This window comes from Peromyscus californicus, unplaced genomic scaffold, assembly GCF_007827085.1.
Source record: "Peromyscus californicus insignis strain IS unplaced genomic scaffold, ASM782708v3 Scaffold_3__1_contigs__length_106647218, whole genome shotgun sequence".
Taxonomy (NCBI): Eukaryota; Metazoa; Chordata; class Mammalia; order Rodentia; family Cricetidae; genus Peromyscus; species Peromyscus californicus.
In genome coordinates, this window is record NW_026294551.1 from 27,545,466 (window position 1) to 27,563,522 (window position 18,057).

The window sequence follows — 18,057 nt, forward strand, 5'->3', positions numbered from 1 at the left end:
TCATTCCCCTAAAGGCTGCCAGAAATAAATCTCTAAGGTGCAAGTCTGATCATGGGATTGCTCTGCTGAAGTAGTTCAGGACCAGCCCACCACCTCCGATCCAGTCTCCTATCACGGCACAGAAGACTCCGCATGAACCGGTTCCCGGCACCATTGTGGCAATCATTTCACTCCTGCTTGCCAAGTAAGTCACCCCAGACGCCATGCTTGCTCCACACCTCTACTTCTGGACATGCCGAACTCTTTGCATGGAAAGTCCCCATTTTCTGTGTCATCCTATTAAATTCCATTTTTCATTCACCTCTTATGAATTTTCTCCTAAACTTTCCAGATGAAATATTCCACCTCCTTCTCTGTACCCAGTGGACCTTCCCTATACTTCTATTTTTTTCTCCATTTATTTAGACAGTAGTTTTGGTGCCTGTCCCGGATCTTGCTCTGTAGTCCAGGCTGGCCTCGAATTCACAGAGACATGCCTGGCTCTGCCTCCCGAGTGCTGGGATTAAAGGCGTGCACCACCGTTGCGAGGCTCTGTTTTTTTCATACTCCATAGCATTTTAGAACTATGAGCTTACTGGCCAGTTTCCCTCACCAGACTCAGCTCCACTGAGGGAAGAGGGTATTTTCTTCATCTAGGTGTAACATGATATCTGTGTTAATTGCTGGGTTCCTAAAGCTGAAGCGAGGTTCAACAGGTAAATGTGATCACTGATATGTACAAATACCCAACATAAGGATGTTATACTCATGATTAGGGAGACCACAAATACAAAAGCCTTTTCTAAGCTGGGCAGTGGTGGCGCACACCTTTATTCCCAGCACTCAGGAGGCAGAGCCAGGTGGATCTCTGTGAGTTCGAGGCCAGCCTGGGCTACAGAGGGAGATCTAGGACAGGCACCAAAGCTACACAGAGAAACCCTGTCTTAAAAAAACCAAAAAAAAAAAAAAAACCAAAAAAAAATTCTTTTTTACTTTTCTATCTCAGGAACTTGCTGAGTATCTCAAACACTCGTTTCCTTTATTGCTTAGAACCACTTAGTAAGCTGGTCATTAGCATGAACACTTCAAGATGAGAAAACTCACATCAACTTAAAAACTTGTCCAAGAGCAACACAGAGAGAAAACACATGACAGAGCCGATTCGAATCTAGGACTGACATCGAAGCCTCTTACTCGATGCTAGTAAAGCTGATGAATGAGGGGGATAGGAACTACGTTCGTCTAGGCTGGGAAACGGAGTGGGGAACAAATATCTAGTAAACTTTAGGAGAACATACAGCAGTCACTGCAAAGTAACACGTGACTGTGCTCTACTATCTTACAAACAGTAAATCGGGATAGACTTTCCAAAGAAAGAAAAGCAATTACAGAGGGTTGGTTGGAAGATGCATCCAGGCAGGAAAATCGTATATAAGGAATATTGGCTGGCAAAACAAAACAGTGGGGAGTGCTTAGGTGGTCAGTCAGATAAAAACAGTTCCTGTTTTTGCCATAACGAAAATAACTCTCAGCGTAAAGATTATAATTGGAGAGAGTGAGAAAAAGTAAACAAGATTTAAAAAAGAAAATCGGGAAACAAATAACTGGGGAGAGGTAAGCCAGCGAGAGAGGGAGAAGGGGAGAGAAAAGGAGCGAGAATGAGAAGGAATCCAAGAGAAGATGCCTTTAGGATTCTGCTTTCCCTGTTCCAAACATCCGCTCTCACTTCAAGAATACATATTTTTGCCAAAGATCATATTTCTATCCTAGTGTCAGTTTTTCATCTTTTCCAGAGTGCATTTTCAAAAGATAAGAATTCTATCTAAAAGGACTGTAAACTATCAAAAATATTGAACATCTGTAATGATGTAAATGCTAAGAATAATCTGACTGAGTAGCAAGCATTCACTGTGGATTGAACATGGACTGGGTACTCTAGAAAGGCCGGGACAGAAAAGGTAAATATAAAAGCATACATATATTTCTCTTCTTTTTTGGCAAAGGGGGTGTTGTTTTTTGAGACTGTTTCCTATAGCCCAGGCTGTCCTAGAACCATGTAGCAGCTCATAACCTTAAACTGAATCTTCTGCCTCCTGCTCCAAGTACTGGGATTACAGATATGTATCACTGCAGCCAACTTAAAATATTATTCAAATATAGTTAGGGAGTTACAACATTCCAGAGTAACCCCAGGAACACACGCATGAGTGTAAAAGAACAGTAATAGAATGAAATGAAACACATGAGCGTTAAAATAATAAGAGGAAAGAATGTGAGCCGTTTTCTTTCTTTCTTTCCAAGACAGGGTGTCTCTGTGTAGCTTTGGAGCCAGTCCTGGAACTCACTCTGTAGACTAACTAGGCCGGCCTCGAACTCACAGAGATCCACCTGCTCTGCCTCCCGAGTGCTGGGATTAATGGCCTGAGCCACCACCGCCCGGCTGAGCCATTTTCAAGTATGCTTTTATGTGAAGTTCAACCCACATAGACTGTTCAAAGGTATTTATGCTAAGTACTAAAAATGAAATACTAAACGCTGCCTGTGTCAACAATGGCTCAAGCTATCCCCCCAGGAGTGTGAGCTAAGGGTCGGGAACTTTTAACTCTGAAGAGTCCTCTGTTTAGCATATCAATCAGGGGTTTGTAGTCTGTTCTTTAAGCCTCTCTCCAGAGGTTAGGTCTCAGATTGAAATTCTGATAGGGGCTTGTGAACCAGCTCATTGGATAAAGGTACTTACTCCTTCAGCAAGCCTGGTGACCTGAGTTTGATCCCTGAGACTCCATAAAGGTGGAAGGAGAGAACCTACTCCACAAAGTCGTTAACTGTGCACACTCAGTCATGCGTGTACACACACACACACACACACACACACACACACACACACACACACACACACACACACTATTCAAGCAGACAAATAAATTTGGAACCAGAATCCTAACTTGGTAACTGAGCTTGCTTTGATCCCACCAAGTCGCTCCTCGCCAAGCCTTGGTTCTCTCAAGTCCCCTCAGGTTAAAACTTCAAGGCCTGCTAATCACTTTCCTGCCTTTTCTTTTTTGAAAGAGGGCCTGGCCTGTGTAGAACAGCTAGCCTTTAACTCAGAGATTTGTCTGCCTCAAAAAGCATGCATCGCCACGCCCGGTTCTAGGCTTTTCTTATAGCTCTTCCTCCAGCCTTAACCAGCTTCTCTTTCCTATGCCCTTTTATTATTACTTAAACACCCATTCCTTTTTTGCGGGGCTCCAGTGTCTTTAAAAATACTTTTTTCTCCACCTCCCACCTCCAATTCTTGGCTCTGGCAGTTGGGCTACCGAGGTCACATGGGCTGAATGGAGTTCAACGCTTCTCCGACTTTGGTACAGCACCTAGCACCCTTATATTGACATCACCTCATCGCCCCCTCTCCAGCCACCCAAAGCTCGCAAACCAAAGCAGAAAACCGCTCGGCCAGGGGCGTTTCACCGCAGAGCTAAATTGGGAATTCTTAGGCGCTACGGCATTCGGAGAACAGCTCTGCATGATCCTGTAACGTGAACGTAACTTACTCGCTGTTCTCTTAATGCAAGGACAATGTCTCCTCTACCAGACAGGAAACTTCATGACCGACATAACCTGCCAATCCTTTATTTAAGCCCCATTCACACCACTCCGGAACAAGAATAGGTCTTAGAACAGTTTCTTCGGCAAAATATTTCTTCCCAACTCGGAGTTTACATGATAAACGGAAACGTCCTTTGACCGATTAGGAAACGAAAGGGTTAAAGCTCGACAACCTGATGGATTCTGGGGTTTTCCTTCCTCCACGCCAGAAATTAAAACGACCAGGAAGGGAGATTTTGCCCAAGATAAAGATGAAAACTGTTAACTTCCACTGTCAGACGTCTGCCCCAAACAATCATGGCTACCTAGTCCCACAAAGGAGGCCACACACCGAACTAAAAATGGCTGGCCCAAGGTTTCATTATTGGTGGTGTTTCCTGCCCGACTCCAAAATGGCGCTCACTGGCCTCGTAAAAGTTGCAAACTTCCCAGTATCCTCTCTGGCCTAAACGTCAGGTGACGCGAGCCTCAGCCGGAAGTGAAGGAAAAAGCGCTTCAGCCCGCGGCGCCTGCGCAGAAGGCTCTAGACGCTGAGAGGCAGGAGGCACTTGGGATCGTCCGCAGGGTTTGGGACTGCTACAGAGGCCGCCACGGAGCCCGCCGGAGCCACCGTTCCTGCTGCTGCTGCTGCCGCCGCCCGAATCGGAACCGTCGGGCTGCAGCCGCCGGCAATGCCGCGACGGAAGGTGAGAAATAGCAGAGGAGGGATGGCGGGTTTCTAAGGCGAGTCGATTGAGTAACGTGACGCAGCTGGCCACGCCTCGCAGTGGTTGCGTCCCAACTTCCCGCTCCCCCAAGCCTAGCCTAGCCACCCTGCCTCCTCTCGGTACCAGACAGAAAAATGTGGGCCCGACCCTGGCCTCGGCCTACGCTAGTAACTATTCCCGCCCTCTGCTTGCCTGGATCGGAGGCGTTCTTGTCAATTGGTCGCCGAAGCGTCTGGAAGCATATTGATTGGACGGGGACGCCGCCTATTTGGGCTCAACGGTCACCTCCCCGCGTGCGTGGGCGGTGTCTGGGTCTGGCCCCGGTGCCCTGCGACTGGCTGTGGAAAATGCTGTCTCTCCTCCTCATTGGCCCAGCTTCGCAGTCTGTTCTTGTGGCGGGTGCGGTTTAGCGAGGCCTGGATTGGGTCGCCCGAGGCCCCGCCCTTCCGGATAGAGATGGCGATAGGTGCAAAGACGAGTTGGGGAGACCACTTTCCTTTCCAGGTGGGGGGCACAACAAAGCGGAGGAATGGGTGGTGGGAAAACCAGCGCCCGCTCCCAAGGGATACCTCGCAGGCCTGTTGCATCTCAGACATCGTCTTCCACTTATTTGTTCAGTTTGACATTGCCTAGGAAGTGCATTTTGGAAAAATAACAACACAAAACTTGTTGGAATTAGAAGGGTCCTTTGAATTTTGAAACCACACAAGGAAATATATATGATGCTATATGTGCTGCATGCACTTGAGGGTGCGGGTGCAGGCGATTGACGGTGTATGCTAAGGCCTGAGCAGGACATCTAGTTTTCTCTATGGCTTTCTTACTGAACCAGAAGGCTCTCCAGATCCACCTGTCTTGTCTCCTCGGTCCTGGGATTCTAGGCTCGTGCAATTTTTTTTTTTAATGCATGCCTGAGATCTGTACAGAGGCGAGTGCTCTTGCCTGCTAAGCCATCTCTCCAGCCCTGACCCTGCTCTTTGCAGTCTACAACTGAACATGTGGAGGACAGCTGAACTGTGTCTAGGCCACTTGTCAAGCAAAGGCAAGCCAGAACTACAGAACAAATGTAATGCAGTTCCTCAAATGTTTACTGACCACTTGCTACATACTAGTCGATAGGGATTCAAAAATTATGAATGATCACTGGTTTAAGGGTATCACAGTTGAGTGGAGAACACAGATAAAGACGTAACCACAGAAGGCTGCAGTACAGACTCTGCTTGAAATTATGTAGACTGTAAAGAAGCAGTTAACTCAAATAAATGGTGAAGAGCTGACTTTCAGGGTTAAGCCAGGAAGAATTAGTAGAAGGTAATGGATTCCCATCTGGGTCATTGGATGAGGTGACTTTAAAGATTGCCTTTTATTTTAGTGATACTCTGTGACTCTGGAGCCTTTATGGTCAGATTATGAATGAAATATATGGGTGGATAGATGGTTGGTATTAAGATTCCTGCAGAAATTATTCTTTACAGAGGATTTCCAGGTTGAATATTTACATTAATGTCTCTTAAAATGATTGAAGTTGACAGGTTGTATTTATGTCCAGGTAGATCAAATGTAAAGAACATATGTACTGGTATGTTGGAATAGGTCCAGTCTCCTTTTAGCATTTTCCAAATAACCAGAGTCCTGGGAAATGTAAATTCTTACTGGGTGTTATGGCACAAACCTTTAATCCCAGCACTTGTGAGGTGGATCTCTATAGTTCAAGGTACACCTGGTCTACTTGTAAGCTCTTGCTGGTGTAGTGGTACACACCCTCACATCTGTAGTCCTAGCACTCTGGAGGCTGAGGCAGGAAGATCACCATGAGCTCAAGGTAGACCTGGGCTATATGATAAATCCCAGGCTAGCCTGAGCTGTGTAGGAAGATCCTGCCTCAAAAACAAGAAAACCACCGGGCGGTGGTGGCGCACGCCTTTAATCCCAGCACTCAGGAGGCAGAGCCAGGCGGCTCTCTGTGAGTTCGAGGCCAGCCTGGGCTACAGAGTGAGTTCCAGGAAAGGCGCAAAGCTACACAGAGAAACCCTGTCTCGAAAAACCAAAAAACAAACAAACAAACAAAAAACCCAAAAAACAAAAACCAAGAAAACCTCAAATGTAAATATGTTAGTAACTTGTTTGATGGCAAATCTGTCCTGAACTATCCTTAGGCTATTTGCTTTTTTATGTATCTCATTTAGTGTAACACTACATTTCTATTTGCTGTGGAAATATTAATGTGTTTAGTGTGGGGGATATTTGCAGGATATATGTGTTCTTTCTAAAAAATCTAAAGAATTATTAACTCCAAACATACTCAGCAGCTTATTCTTTGAATAACGAATTTTGACTTGGAGCTAAGGTGTAGCTCAGTAGTGTGTGGTTAGCACCTTGAAGCCCCAAGTTCAGTCCCTAATGCATCCCACTCCCTGCCCTGCCCAATATATTAGGACTTAAGTTTGAAGTGCTGTAGTGATTTCAGCAAGTTTTCTCCTATTTCTGGCCTAGAAAAGGGCATAGTGTAAGTGCTTAAATGATAAAAGTAATCTTCATGGCTAATCACTCCTTAGGAGGCCAACTGACAATTATGACTAGGATGTGAGGTGAGTTTTAAAAAACCTGGCATATGAGACTGGAGAGACGGCTCAGTGGTTCAGAGCACCTGTGGCTCTTGCAGAGGACCTGGGTTCTGTTCCAAGCACCCACATGGTGGCTCACAGCCATTTGTGACTCCAGTTCCAGGAGAGTTGACAACTTCCCTTGACCTCTAAGATCACGGACATGTAGGCAAAACGGTCATACATATAGAATAGAATAATTTAAAAAAATCTGGTTTGACCAACTATGAGTCTTTAGTATAAAATTCCTTTTCTGGCACTTATAACATCTATGTGGCGAAACTTTTAAGGACAGATTGCTAAGAAAATAATTTGTATCTTTTTCTTAAATTCTTTTGGGATTAGAGTTATAGACCACAACATGATTGTTGTGTTTTTTGAAAGATTTTTTTTGCATGTATAGTGTGTGTATATGCATGTATGTAATATAGATTTACCATATATATGTAGGTAGGTACCTGGAGAGTCCAAAAGAGCTTGTTGACACTTCTAGAACTGAAATTACAGGCAGTTGTGAGTCCCTGTGTGGGTGTTGGGAATAGAACCCAGGACCTCTACAAGAACAGCACATATTCTTAACTAATGAGCCATCTCCTGCTTCATAGTTTGAAATGATGTATTTTTTTTAACGTGGGGCTTTTTGTTTGTTTGTTTGTTTTTTGGAGTCAGGGCCTCTCTGTATGTAGTTCTAGGTGTCCTGGAACTCACAAAGATCTTCCTGCCTCTGCTGGAGTTAAAGGCATGTGCCAGCATGCCCAGCTAATATGATTTTTGTTGATGGAGAGTGTGAACATAATTTACCCTGAAGTTAAATGGGGCCTAGCATTATCATTTTATACACTATCTTGGACTTTTTCTTTCTTTTTTTTTTTTTAAAGATTTATTTATTTAGTACACAGCATGTATGACTGCTGGTCAGAAGAGGGCACCAGATCTCATTACAGATGGTTGGGAGCCACCATGTGATTGCTGGGAATTGAACTCAGGACCTCTGGAAGAGCAGTCAAGGCTCTTAACCTCTGAGCCATCTCTCCAGCCCCCGGACTTTTTCTTTTTTAAAAGAAAGATTTAGTTATATTGTTCTTACTATGTGTATGTATGTATGAGTACAGGTGCCCCAGGAGGCCCGAGGCATTGGTTCCCCTGGAGCTGGAGTTACAGGCAGTGTGAGCCACCATGTAGGTGCTGGGAATTGCACTCTGGGCCTCTGCCTGAGCTGTATATGCTCTTAGCCACTGGGCTGTCTCTGCTTTTTCTTTTTTTTCTTACATGGTATGCTAGCCAGTCCATTTTGATTTGGGTGTTTTGTTGTTGGGTTAGGTGCTTTTATTTCCAATTTGTGCTAATCTCTTATGAGAGTTCTAATGATTCAGTCCGAATTGTTTCAGAATTAGTGATAATACAATAAGAATTACTTCTCTTTCCAAGTGTGTCTTTTTTGTAGGATATTCCAGTGAAATGTCTGAAATAAAGGACAGTTCTCTGAGCAGGGAGGGGAAGTTGTGGAGTCCTTTCTTACATTGGGACTTGGTACTTCAGCATCGTGGTTCATTTTACTTCCAGTGTTAATAGAAACCCACAGTAAATGCTTCCATGCTAATGTCTGGATCTATGGTATTACAGAGAAATGCAGGCAGTAGTTCAGATGGAACCGAAGATTCCGATTTTTCTACAGATCTCGAGCACACAGACAGTTCTGAGAGTGACGGCACGTCGCGACGGTCTGCCCGAGTCACCCGCTCTTCAGCCCGGCTAAGCCAGAGTTCTCAAGGTAAGAGTCAAATGTTCCTCACAGTGGACAGAGTGGTATCATTTTATTGTGCTAGTTCATAAGGAGACTAGTCCTTTGGCTTAGTGTAGATAATAGAATGTGTCGGAGTGTAAGGCAAATGCAGAAATAGCCCGTGATTCATCAAAATGATTCCTGTCGGATACCATGTCCTGTTTATAGGCTGTGGCTTGCATAGATTTAAGACACAGGTGTCCTGTCACTTTTTATTTTTTTTAAGACTTCATGGTGTTATCAGTCATCATAAAATGGTAAATTGGGAATTTATCACTTTGTAAAATGGCTTAGGGGCTTAAAATGCCTATTGAATGTGTTAGTGAGGCTTAATGCTTCTAAAAGCATGTTTAATTATGGAATGTAGAATCACATTTGTTAGATATAACAGTGTGTGAATAAATACCCAGAATTTTGCTTTGGTAATGAAAAAAACAAAGGCTTGTTCTCAGAAGGTAGTTGGAAGGCTCTTTAGTGTGCTTAGCCATTTGGGCTTATTTGGTGGGTAGCCTTTGCCCCTTATAGTTCTGTTCAGTGTGGAAGAGAGGTTTCAGATAATACGCAAAGGTGATAGGGTAAATGGGAAAGTGGCTGGGTGTAGTAGTGCATGCCTTGAATCCCAGCACTTGGGAAGCAGAGGTGTATAGATCTCTGAATTCAAGGCCAGCTTTGTCTATATAGAGAGTTCAAGGCTAGCCAGAGCTACATACTGAGACTCTGGTTCTCCCCCTGCCCCCCAAAAAAGTGTATTTATGTATGTATTATCTATTTATGCTAGATAGTTACAGATAGAAATATATGGATGTGTGTGTGTATGTGCACACATAAATAAATAAATGTGATTTGTTAAAGAATCCTGTGGAACGCCGGGGAGGGGGGGTAGGGGGTGGGGGGGGTGGCACACACCTTTAATCCCAGCACTCGGGAGTCAGAGCCAGGCGGATCTCTGAGTTCGAGGCCAGCCTGGGCTACCAAGTGAGTTCCAGGAAAAGGCGCAAAGCTACACAGAGAAACCCTGTCTCGAAAAACCAAAAAAAAAAAAAAAAAGAATCCTGTGGAAGCCCAGAGGGGGGGCAACCGCATTGTTGTCTAGTAGGAGTCTACTAGGATTTTACAAATTGAAAGATGAGAAAAATGTTTGAGGCAGAGGGAACCATATATGCAAAGAGTCCTAGGGGTTCTTAGAAACTATAATTAGCAATGCCCAAAAGGTGATGGATATTCAAAACAGCTAGACACATGAACTTGGGGTCTCTGCAGTTATTTTCTTTCCTGGCCACAGAACTGCACAACTCTTGAGCATCAGCACAAGTTAAGAACACCCTCCCTTGTGTGAAATATAGACAGCCTTGTGAAAAGAGCCCCTGAAAGTATACGGACTTGGGGACCTGGCTCTGTACAAACTGACCTCTCCTGACAGCTGGAGAATTTCAGCTTGTGTTTCACACATTGTCATAGGTGTTGTTGTTTAAAATATTCTTCACTTTCAACTTTGACTCTCTTCCCTTGTTGGAGATGTGAAGGTCTGTGAAGGCTTCACAATAAGTTTATGGGAAGAATTTACAGGGCTGAAGTGATGGCTCAGCGGCAAGAGCGCTTAGTTGCTCTTTCAGAATACCTGGGTTCAGTTCCCAGCACCCACGTGGTGGCTCACGCCATTAGTAACTCCAGGGGATCCAATGCCCTTTTCTGCTCATACACATAAAAATAAAATACAGCTTTAAAAAAACCCCAAATCTAAAACATAAGTTTCATTTGTTTGTTTTGAGCCAGTTTATTCTTATGTAGCCCAGGCTGGACTGTACATTACTATCATTTTGCCTCAGACTCCCAAGTACTAAGAATGCTTATATCACTAGGTCTGTCTTAAAAATTTTTGTACTTTTTGAATCCATTATGACTTCACATAAGAAAACAAGGATAATCAGAAAGAATAAATAATCCCCTAATACAGTAGTATTTATGTATTATTCTGTTAGCTTTAGGACATCTGTATTATGATGGACTGTAGCCAGGGAAGAAACTGGCAGTGCAGTTAGTACTGGTAAAGAACTCTGCTCATAATGTTGAGGAATATGCTGCTTGTCTGTCTGTCTGTCTGTCTGTCTGTCTCTCTCTCTCTCTCCCCTTCCCTCCCCTCCCCCATCTCTTCTCCCCCCTCCCTCCCACCCTCCCTCTCTCTTTTTCTCCCAAACTAAACTAAGGTATTTTTCTTTTTTATGGGAAAAGAAGCAAGCTTGGAGACATTAACTTGCCCAAGATGCCTCATATGGTTGCTGTGTGGAGTGGGATCGAATGGCATTCAGTCTTCACTACAGAGCCTAAATTCTCATGTTCTGCTGTTATGATATTATTACACCTGAGCTAAACTCCTTTGTCATGTGTTATTTAGTGAGATTGATATATTCTCAGGACTTGTTGGGTTTGGTGAAATATGAAGAGAAGGAACTGCATTCTTATTAATGGTGTGGATGGGAATAAAATGGTTTTTCTTCTTTTTCCTTAATTTTATGGTCTTTTAAAACTGGGACCAGATTCCAGCCCTGTTCGAAATTTACCATCTTTCGGCACTGAGGAGCCCGCCTATTCTACCAGAAGAGTGACCCGTAGTCAGCAGCAGCCCACCCCAGTGACTCCAAAAAAGTACCCTCTTCGGCAGACTCGTTCATCTGGCTCTGAAACGGAACAAGTGGTTGATTTTTCAGATAGAGGTAAGTGGACCTGTATGACTTGTTTGTATACAGAGGATCTGGTCAGTTGTCTTTCTGCTTTGACAGAAAGATACTGTCAGAGAGATACTGTCAGAGTTTAGGTAGGCAAACATTGTTTACCTGATTCCTGTTTGTTTGTTCGTTTGTTCGTTTGTTTGGGGTTTATGGCTTTGTGGTTTATGAAATAGGGTTCTCAGCATATAGCCTCAAACCTGTGATTCTCCTGCCTCAACCTTCAGAGTGCTGGGACTACAGATGTGTGCCACTATGCTCAATTTATCTAATTTCTTACTGTCTTGCACAGTCTATTTTGATTGCTAGCGTGTTAAGGTCCAATCAGCTGGAGTGTATTAGATTGGCTTTGTAATAGGGAAAAGGAGGTAGAGCTTTCTGAACCTCCACATGAAGAAGGTATGAGCCGTGACTACTAGTCCATTTTCCCTCCAGATTGTTGACTAGAAGAGACCTTTGGTAATAGACAGTGTTAAGTTACTGAGGTTGTGACTTAGTAGTTCAAGAGTCTTAGAGCACGAGGTGATCGAATAGATCTTACAAGCTACTGAGATTCTTCAGCCAGGCAATGTGGTTGGTTGATTTGCACAGTTTCAAATGGTTTGCCCAGTTACAGGGGTTTTTTGTTTGTTTATTTGTTTACTTTTTTGGTAGTACTTGGAAGTACAAAGATTTTCATATAAAAATCTGTACTCATTTTTAAATTTTCATTTATTTATTTTATGTATTGGTGTTTGGTCTGCATGTAAGTCTGTGAACCACGTTTGTGCCTGGTACCCATGAAGGACAGGAGAGGGCAGGGCCTAAGATCCTCTGGGATGGGAATTAAAATTGTGAGCTGCTGTGTGGGTGCTGGGAATGAAACCCAGGTCCTCTGAAAGAATAGCAGTGCTCTTAACCAATGAGTTGCCTCTCTAGCCCCAATACTTAATTTTTTGGTTGTTTATTTGTTTTTGTTTTGTTTGAGACACGATCTCTATGTAGCCCTGGCTATCCTGCAACTCACTATCTAGATCAGACTAGTTTTGAATTTACAGATCAATAGTTAATTTTTAAAACAGGAAGATCTGGGAATATTGGATGGCCATTTATCCACAGTAATTATTAACTGGAGCTGAATAATGTTATCATCTTTTGATAGACCATGAGATTATTTGACCATGTCTAACCCTGTAGGTATCTGGTTTGTAATCATGTGTGCAGTTGACCAGGTGTGGTGATATACACCTTTAATCTCAGCACTTGGGAGGTAGAGGCAGGTAAATTTCTGAGTTTGAGGCCAGCCTGGTCTATAGAGCTAGTTCCAGGACAGCCAGGACTGTTACACAGAGAAACCCTGTGTCAACAAACAAAACAAAGGGTGCAGTCTCTGGTGCCGGAGAGACGGCTCAGTGGTTAAGAGGACAAGAGCTGCTCTTTCTTTGCAGGGGTAAGGGGCAGATTCTCTACATATCCCTGTGTGTCCTGGAACTCACTGCATATACCAGGCTGGTCTCAAGCTCAGAGATCTCTGAATGCCTTTGCCTCCTAAGTGCTGGAATTAAAGGCACATACACTGCTTGCTCTTGTAGAGACCTGAGTTAGGTTCCTGGCACATGTGTCTGGTGTCTTACAACTGCCTGTAACTCCAACTCTAGGAGGTCTGACACCCTGTTCTGGCTTCTGCCAGCATCTACATTTTGCCCATGTACACATAATTAAAAATAAAATCTTTAAAAGAAAAAACAAGAGTATGGTATTTTTAATCCAAGCATTTGGGAGGTAGAGGCAGGTAGATCCCTATGTGTTTAGGGGCAACCTGCCCTACATAGAAAGTTCCAGGCCAGCCAGGAATAATAATAAATAATAAATAATGAGAGTCTTGTCTTGTTGTTGTTGTTTTAAAGACAAAGTGTGAATTTCAAGATTATGAGACCCCAGTAACTTCAGGCACCAGGCATGTTGATAGTGTACATACATACATGCAGACAAAACATTCATACACATAAAATAAGTATTGAAAAGTTTAAGTCAGTTTCATTTCTTTCCTTTTTTTTTTTGTAAGTCGGGGCTTGGTTTTGAGACAGGGTCTTTTTTTTTTAGATTTATTTATTATGTATACACTGTTCTGCCTGCATATATGCCTACACACCAAAAGAGGGCACCAGATTTCATTACAGATGGTTGTGAGCCATCATGTGGTTGCTGGGAATTGAACTCGGGACCTCTGGAAGAGCAGCCAGTGCTCTTAACCTCTGAGCCATCTATGTAGCCTTGCTATGTAGTCCAGACTGGCCTTGAACTCATCATAGAGAATGCCTGCTTCTGCCTCCTGAGGCAGGATTAAAGGAACATACCACCACACCCAGCTCATTTATTTTCTGTCCTGTGTATCTCCAGGAAGGGAAATAGGTTGGTTAGTTATTTACTTACTTTTCTAATAAAGAACGTAATACATTTGGTAAATGTACTTTTAAATGACAGTAAATAGTTTTAAGTTTCACTACTAAACAGCACTTGGACTGGTGAGAACACAGTTATCATACTTGTACTTTTGATAATATTTCAAGGACTTCATTTATATTCAGTTTTTGATTACCCTGGATTAAAAGCTTAGGAGAAACAGAGAAGTAGGTGAACCCCAATTTACATTCAATCAGAATTTAAAGTTACTCCAAAGTGATGATTTCGATGTCTTATAGCTGATAAGTAGCTAAAAATGACTGGTTAAGGTCTTGGAGGCTATAGACATAGCTCATTTGTAGCCTGCTGGCAGAGCGTGTATGAGGCCCTGATTCTCTTCCTAGGACTTCATAAAATGCTAGGCATGGTGGTACATGCCTACAAGCTCTGAACTAGGGAAGTAGAGTCAGGAGGATCACATATTTGAGATCATTCTTAGCTACCTAGAGAGTTTGGGCTGTGTGACACTCTGTCTTTTAAAAAAGCTTGTAGAAAGAGAACTGCAGAGTCCATAAACTCTTCAGTCGAGTGAATCTTCAAATTAAGAGCCCCACTAGCCAGTTCTACCAATTGCTTTTTCTTTAGAAACTAAAAATACAGCTGATCATGATGAGTCACCACCTCGAACTCCAACTGGAAATGCACCTTCTTCTGAGTCTGACATAGACATCTCCAGCCCCAACGTGTCTCATGATGAGAGCATTGCCAAGGACATGTCCCTGAAGGACTCAGGCAGTGACCTCTCTCACCGTCCTAAGCGCCGTCGATTTCATGAAAGCTACAATTTCAATATGAAGTGTCCTACACCAGGCTGCAACTCTCTAGGTGAGTGTGCCCCAGCTTTGTGACTGTTGGATGGTACAAGGAGCTCATTGTGATCCAGCTTTTCAAACCCTTCAGTGGTTGTGAACTCAGAGCAATCATGAATGAAAACTGTTCTTGGCCTGTTGTCCATGCATAACAACAGATCTAGTTGCCGGGAAATATAACTGTGATGAACTGTTCACTTCACTATGTGCTTTTCCCAGTGAAAAATTCCCTCCTTTCCTCAGCAGAGAGAAAAAAATGGAAAACAAGTTCTCTTGAAATGCATCATCATGGGGCACATGGTCGATGCTTATGAGGACTAACACATGTATAAGATACATAATATCAAGTATAAGATAATGCCTAATAATGGATGCACAGCTACAGCTGATAAGGAAATGAGGAAAACAGAATTCCTAAGAGGCCATAAATCTAAGAGCATATGCATGAAACCTGGCCTTTTATGACCAGGAGTTTCAAATTCCTATGGCTTTGTGTATTGAGTTAGTATAAATGGGAGAAACGTCTCTGATAACTGTCTTGTTTTCTCAAGACTTTTAACTTCTAGTGAATCACGTTAGGGTTTCTGGCAGTGATTTGAAGCTTACTTGTACTGCTTGAGTGAGCTGGGGTGTAGCTGTTGCGAGTGAGCCTTTGCCTGAAGTTGGAAGGTGCTGGCTGATAGATAAGGTGCCTTTCAGTATGGATTTGACAAACTTAGATGATTTAGCCTACTGTACACTTAGGCTATGGGGTATGCCCATGTATTTGTATATAGCACAGCCTATTCCTCCTGCACCCTAGTGAATCAAGCGGCCTGCAGTAAGTCAGATAGAGAAGAACATGGTGCAGTTTAGAGACTCAGTAAACTCAAAATGTCTGGGATGCTTGTGCTGTAACCTGGATGCTGCCTGTCTGTGAGCTCTTCTATTAAATAGAAGGACTACACTGCAATAAGGGTGAGCTGGGTGTGTGGCAAGTGGCAAGTGCCTCCTTAACTTCCGTACTGGGGAGACCAAGGGAGAAGGCAGTTGAGTGCAAGGCTGCTCTGGGCTATCTAGTGAGACTGTCTCTAAGTAAATAAGAAAATGATGGAAATATAATGCCCTAAACCAATAGCATAGTTGCTTATATTGTCAATCATTATGTGCTATATAGAATTAATTGTATGTGTTGTATTTTTCTATAATCAGCCTAGTAGGTTTGTTTATATCAGTGTGACCACAAATACATGAGTTGTGCATCCCACTTTACCCGTTGTGGCAACTGCAATATCACAAACTGATAGGAACTTTCCAGCCCCACTGTAATATTATGAAACCCTTATTTGTGTGGTGCTGTTTTTGTTTTTAGAGGTCCCCTGTTTACTGAAACATTAGGCAGTGTATGACTGCGTGTGGCTCTCTAAAGTTGTAATCTGTTTCCTCTCACTTCTTGCTGACCCTGACTGGCCTGTTCATCACTGTGTAGCCTACACTGGCCTCAAATTTATAGAAATTCTCTTTAAAAAAAAAATTTTTTTTTAAGATTTTTTTGTTATTTTGAGATTTATTTTATGTGTATGAGTATTTTGCCTGCATGTATGTATGTATACTGCTGCATTTGTGCCTGGTGCCTGAAGAGGTCAAAAAGGTTATAGGATCCAAACTGGAGTTACAGGTGGTTGTGGGTGCTCGCATCTGAACCTCGGTTCTCTGGAAGAGCAACAAGTACTCAAAATTTCTGAATCATCTCTCCAGCCCCCAGAGAAATTGTTTCAGCCTCCCAAGTGCTAGCATTACAGGCATGTTCCACCATGCCTTACTAAAAGTACAGTCCCAGAGAACTGACCACATGAATGTCGTAAATACCATTCCTTCATAGTTGGATTATTTTCACCCTTCAAAGCTTACTCTATGGATTATTCTGTGAGGTTTTTTTTTTTTTGAGAATTTCATACTGTATGTTTTGATCATATCCTTTCCCCCAGCTCCCAGATTCAGCCCCACCTCCCTGCTGTATAATTTAAAAAATCCCAATGTCTCTTTAACCCAAAAATTACAACTTTTCACCATGAAAGAATGGTGAACTTTTTGAAAGACATTTGTGTGCTGTGTGCAGGTGCATGAGCCAGGTGCACACACCTGTGGCAGGTAGATGAGGGTGTTGGGTGTCTTAGAAAAGTAAAGGTTTTTGTAGGCTTACAGTTTAGCTTGACTAGTTTATCTTTTTCCCTTATTAGCATTATCTCTTTGCTCTTTGAATCATGGTGTTTTATAATCCTCTTGGAAGAGTGTAGCAAAGAAATAATGTTCAGTTTTCTGTGTTTTTAAAGTTTATTGTATTATGTGTATAGAGGTGGGTGCACTTGTCACAGCATGGGTGTGGAGAATAAAGGAGGCTCTTCTCTCCTTCGCCTTTATGTGGGTTCCAGGGATTGAACTCATATTGCTGAGCTTGAGTTCCAGGACAGCCAGAGCTACATCATTAGACCCTGTCTCAAAACAGAGAGAGAGACACAGACACAGACACAGACAGACAGACAGACACTGCCTAAGGGGACCGAGGAAGATGGTTCTGTGGCTAAAAGTTCTTTCCTTAAAAGCAAGCCCGACAATGGGACCCTCATAAAGTGTATCTGTTAAGCCCAGCATTCCTACTACTCTGAAATAGGAGGCAGAGATAGAATTGTTATTGGAAGCTGGAGAGCCAGGAGTATAGCACCCAAAACAAAAAAGATCCTGCCTCAACAAGGTGGAAGGCAAAAGAAACAAACGCTGCATGTTCTCCTCATCTGCGGATCCTTTTATACACACTGTACATGTAAACAGATGTACACACGGGCACAAAATAACATGTAGAAGAACAAGAAAGGGTAAATAGTAGCTGAATAGGACTGAATGCAAGTAATGGACACTTAAGTCATGAAAGAGAGTATAAAGCTAATTCTCTAGTTTTTTTTGTTTTTGTTTTTGTTTTTTTTTTTGTTTTTTCGAGACAGGGTTTCTCTGTGTAGCTTTGCGCCTCTCCTGGAACTCACTTGGTAGCCCAGGCTGGCCTCGAACTCACAGAGATCCGCCTGGCTCTGCCTCCCGAGTGCTGGGATTAAAGGCGTGCGCCACCACCGCCCGGCTAATTTTCTAGTTTTAACTCTGTCATGGGTTGTTGGGTTTGTTGGTTGGAGAGAGGTGCATATATTTAATAGTGAAAGTATAAAATCCATTGTAAAACTCCACAGCTTTAGATTGGTTATCCTAACTGTACAGAAATTCATTGAAATTTCTGGTTATTTATTCCCTGTGTTTGTGTGAGTTTTTTTGTTTGTTTGTTTGTATGCAGGCTCTTTATAATATTAAGTTTTAATAAATTATAAACAACAACAAAAAAAAAACCAAGGTGAAGGTAAGAACCATTTTCCAAAAGTTGTCCTC

The 18,057-nt window shown here is 42.8% G+C and overlaps 1 protein-coding gene across 2 annotated transcripts in view; it reads left to right on the forward strand.

The window, feature by feature from the left end:
- The first annotated feature begins 4,052 nt into the window (after window positions 1-4,052).
- The window catches only part of Kat7 (lysine acetyltransferase 7), a 38,084-nt gene continuing 24,079 nt past the window's right edge, over window positions 4,053-18,057 (forward strand). Inside the window, exons 1-4 of one of the 2 annotated variants that reach the window (XM_052759858.1) lie at window positions 4,053-4,268; window positions 8,516-8,663; window positions 11,210-11,386; window positions 14,426-14,665. In XM_052759858.1, coding sequence (XP_052615818.1) covers window positions 4,254-4,268; window positions 8,516-8,663; window positions 11,210-11,386; window positions 14,426-14,665 — 580 coding nt within the window. In that variant the 5' untranslated portion in view covers window positions 4,053-4,253. The remainder of the gene's footprint in view (window positions 4,269-8,515; window positions 8,664-11,209; window positions 11,387-14,425; window positions 14,666-18,057) is intronic. The other variant, XM_052759859.1, reaches the window with a different exon arrangement.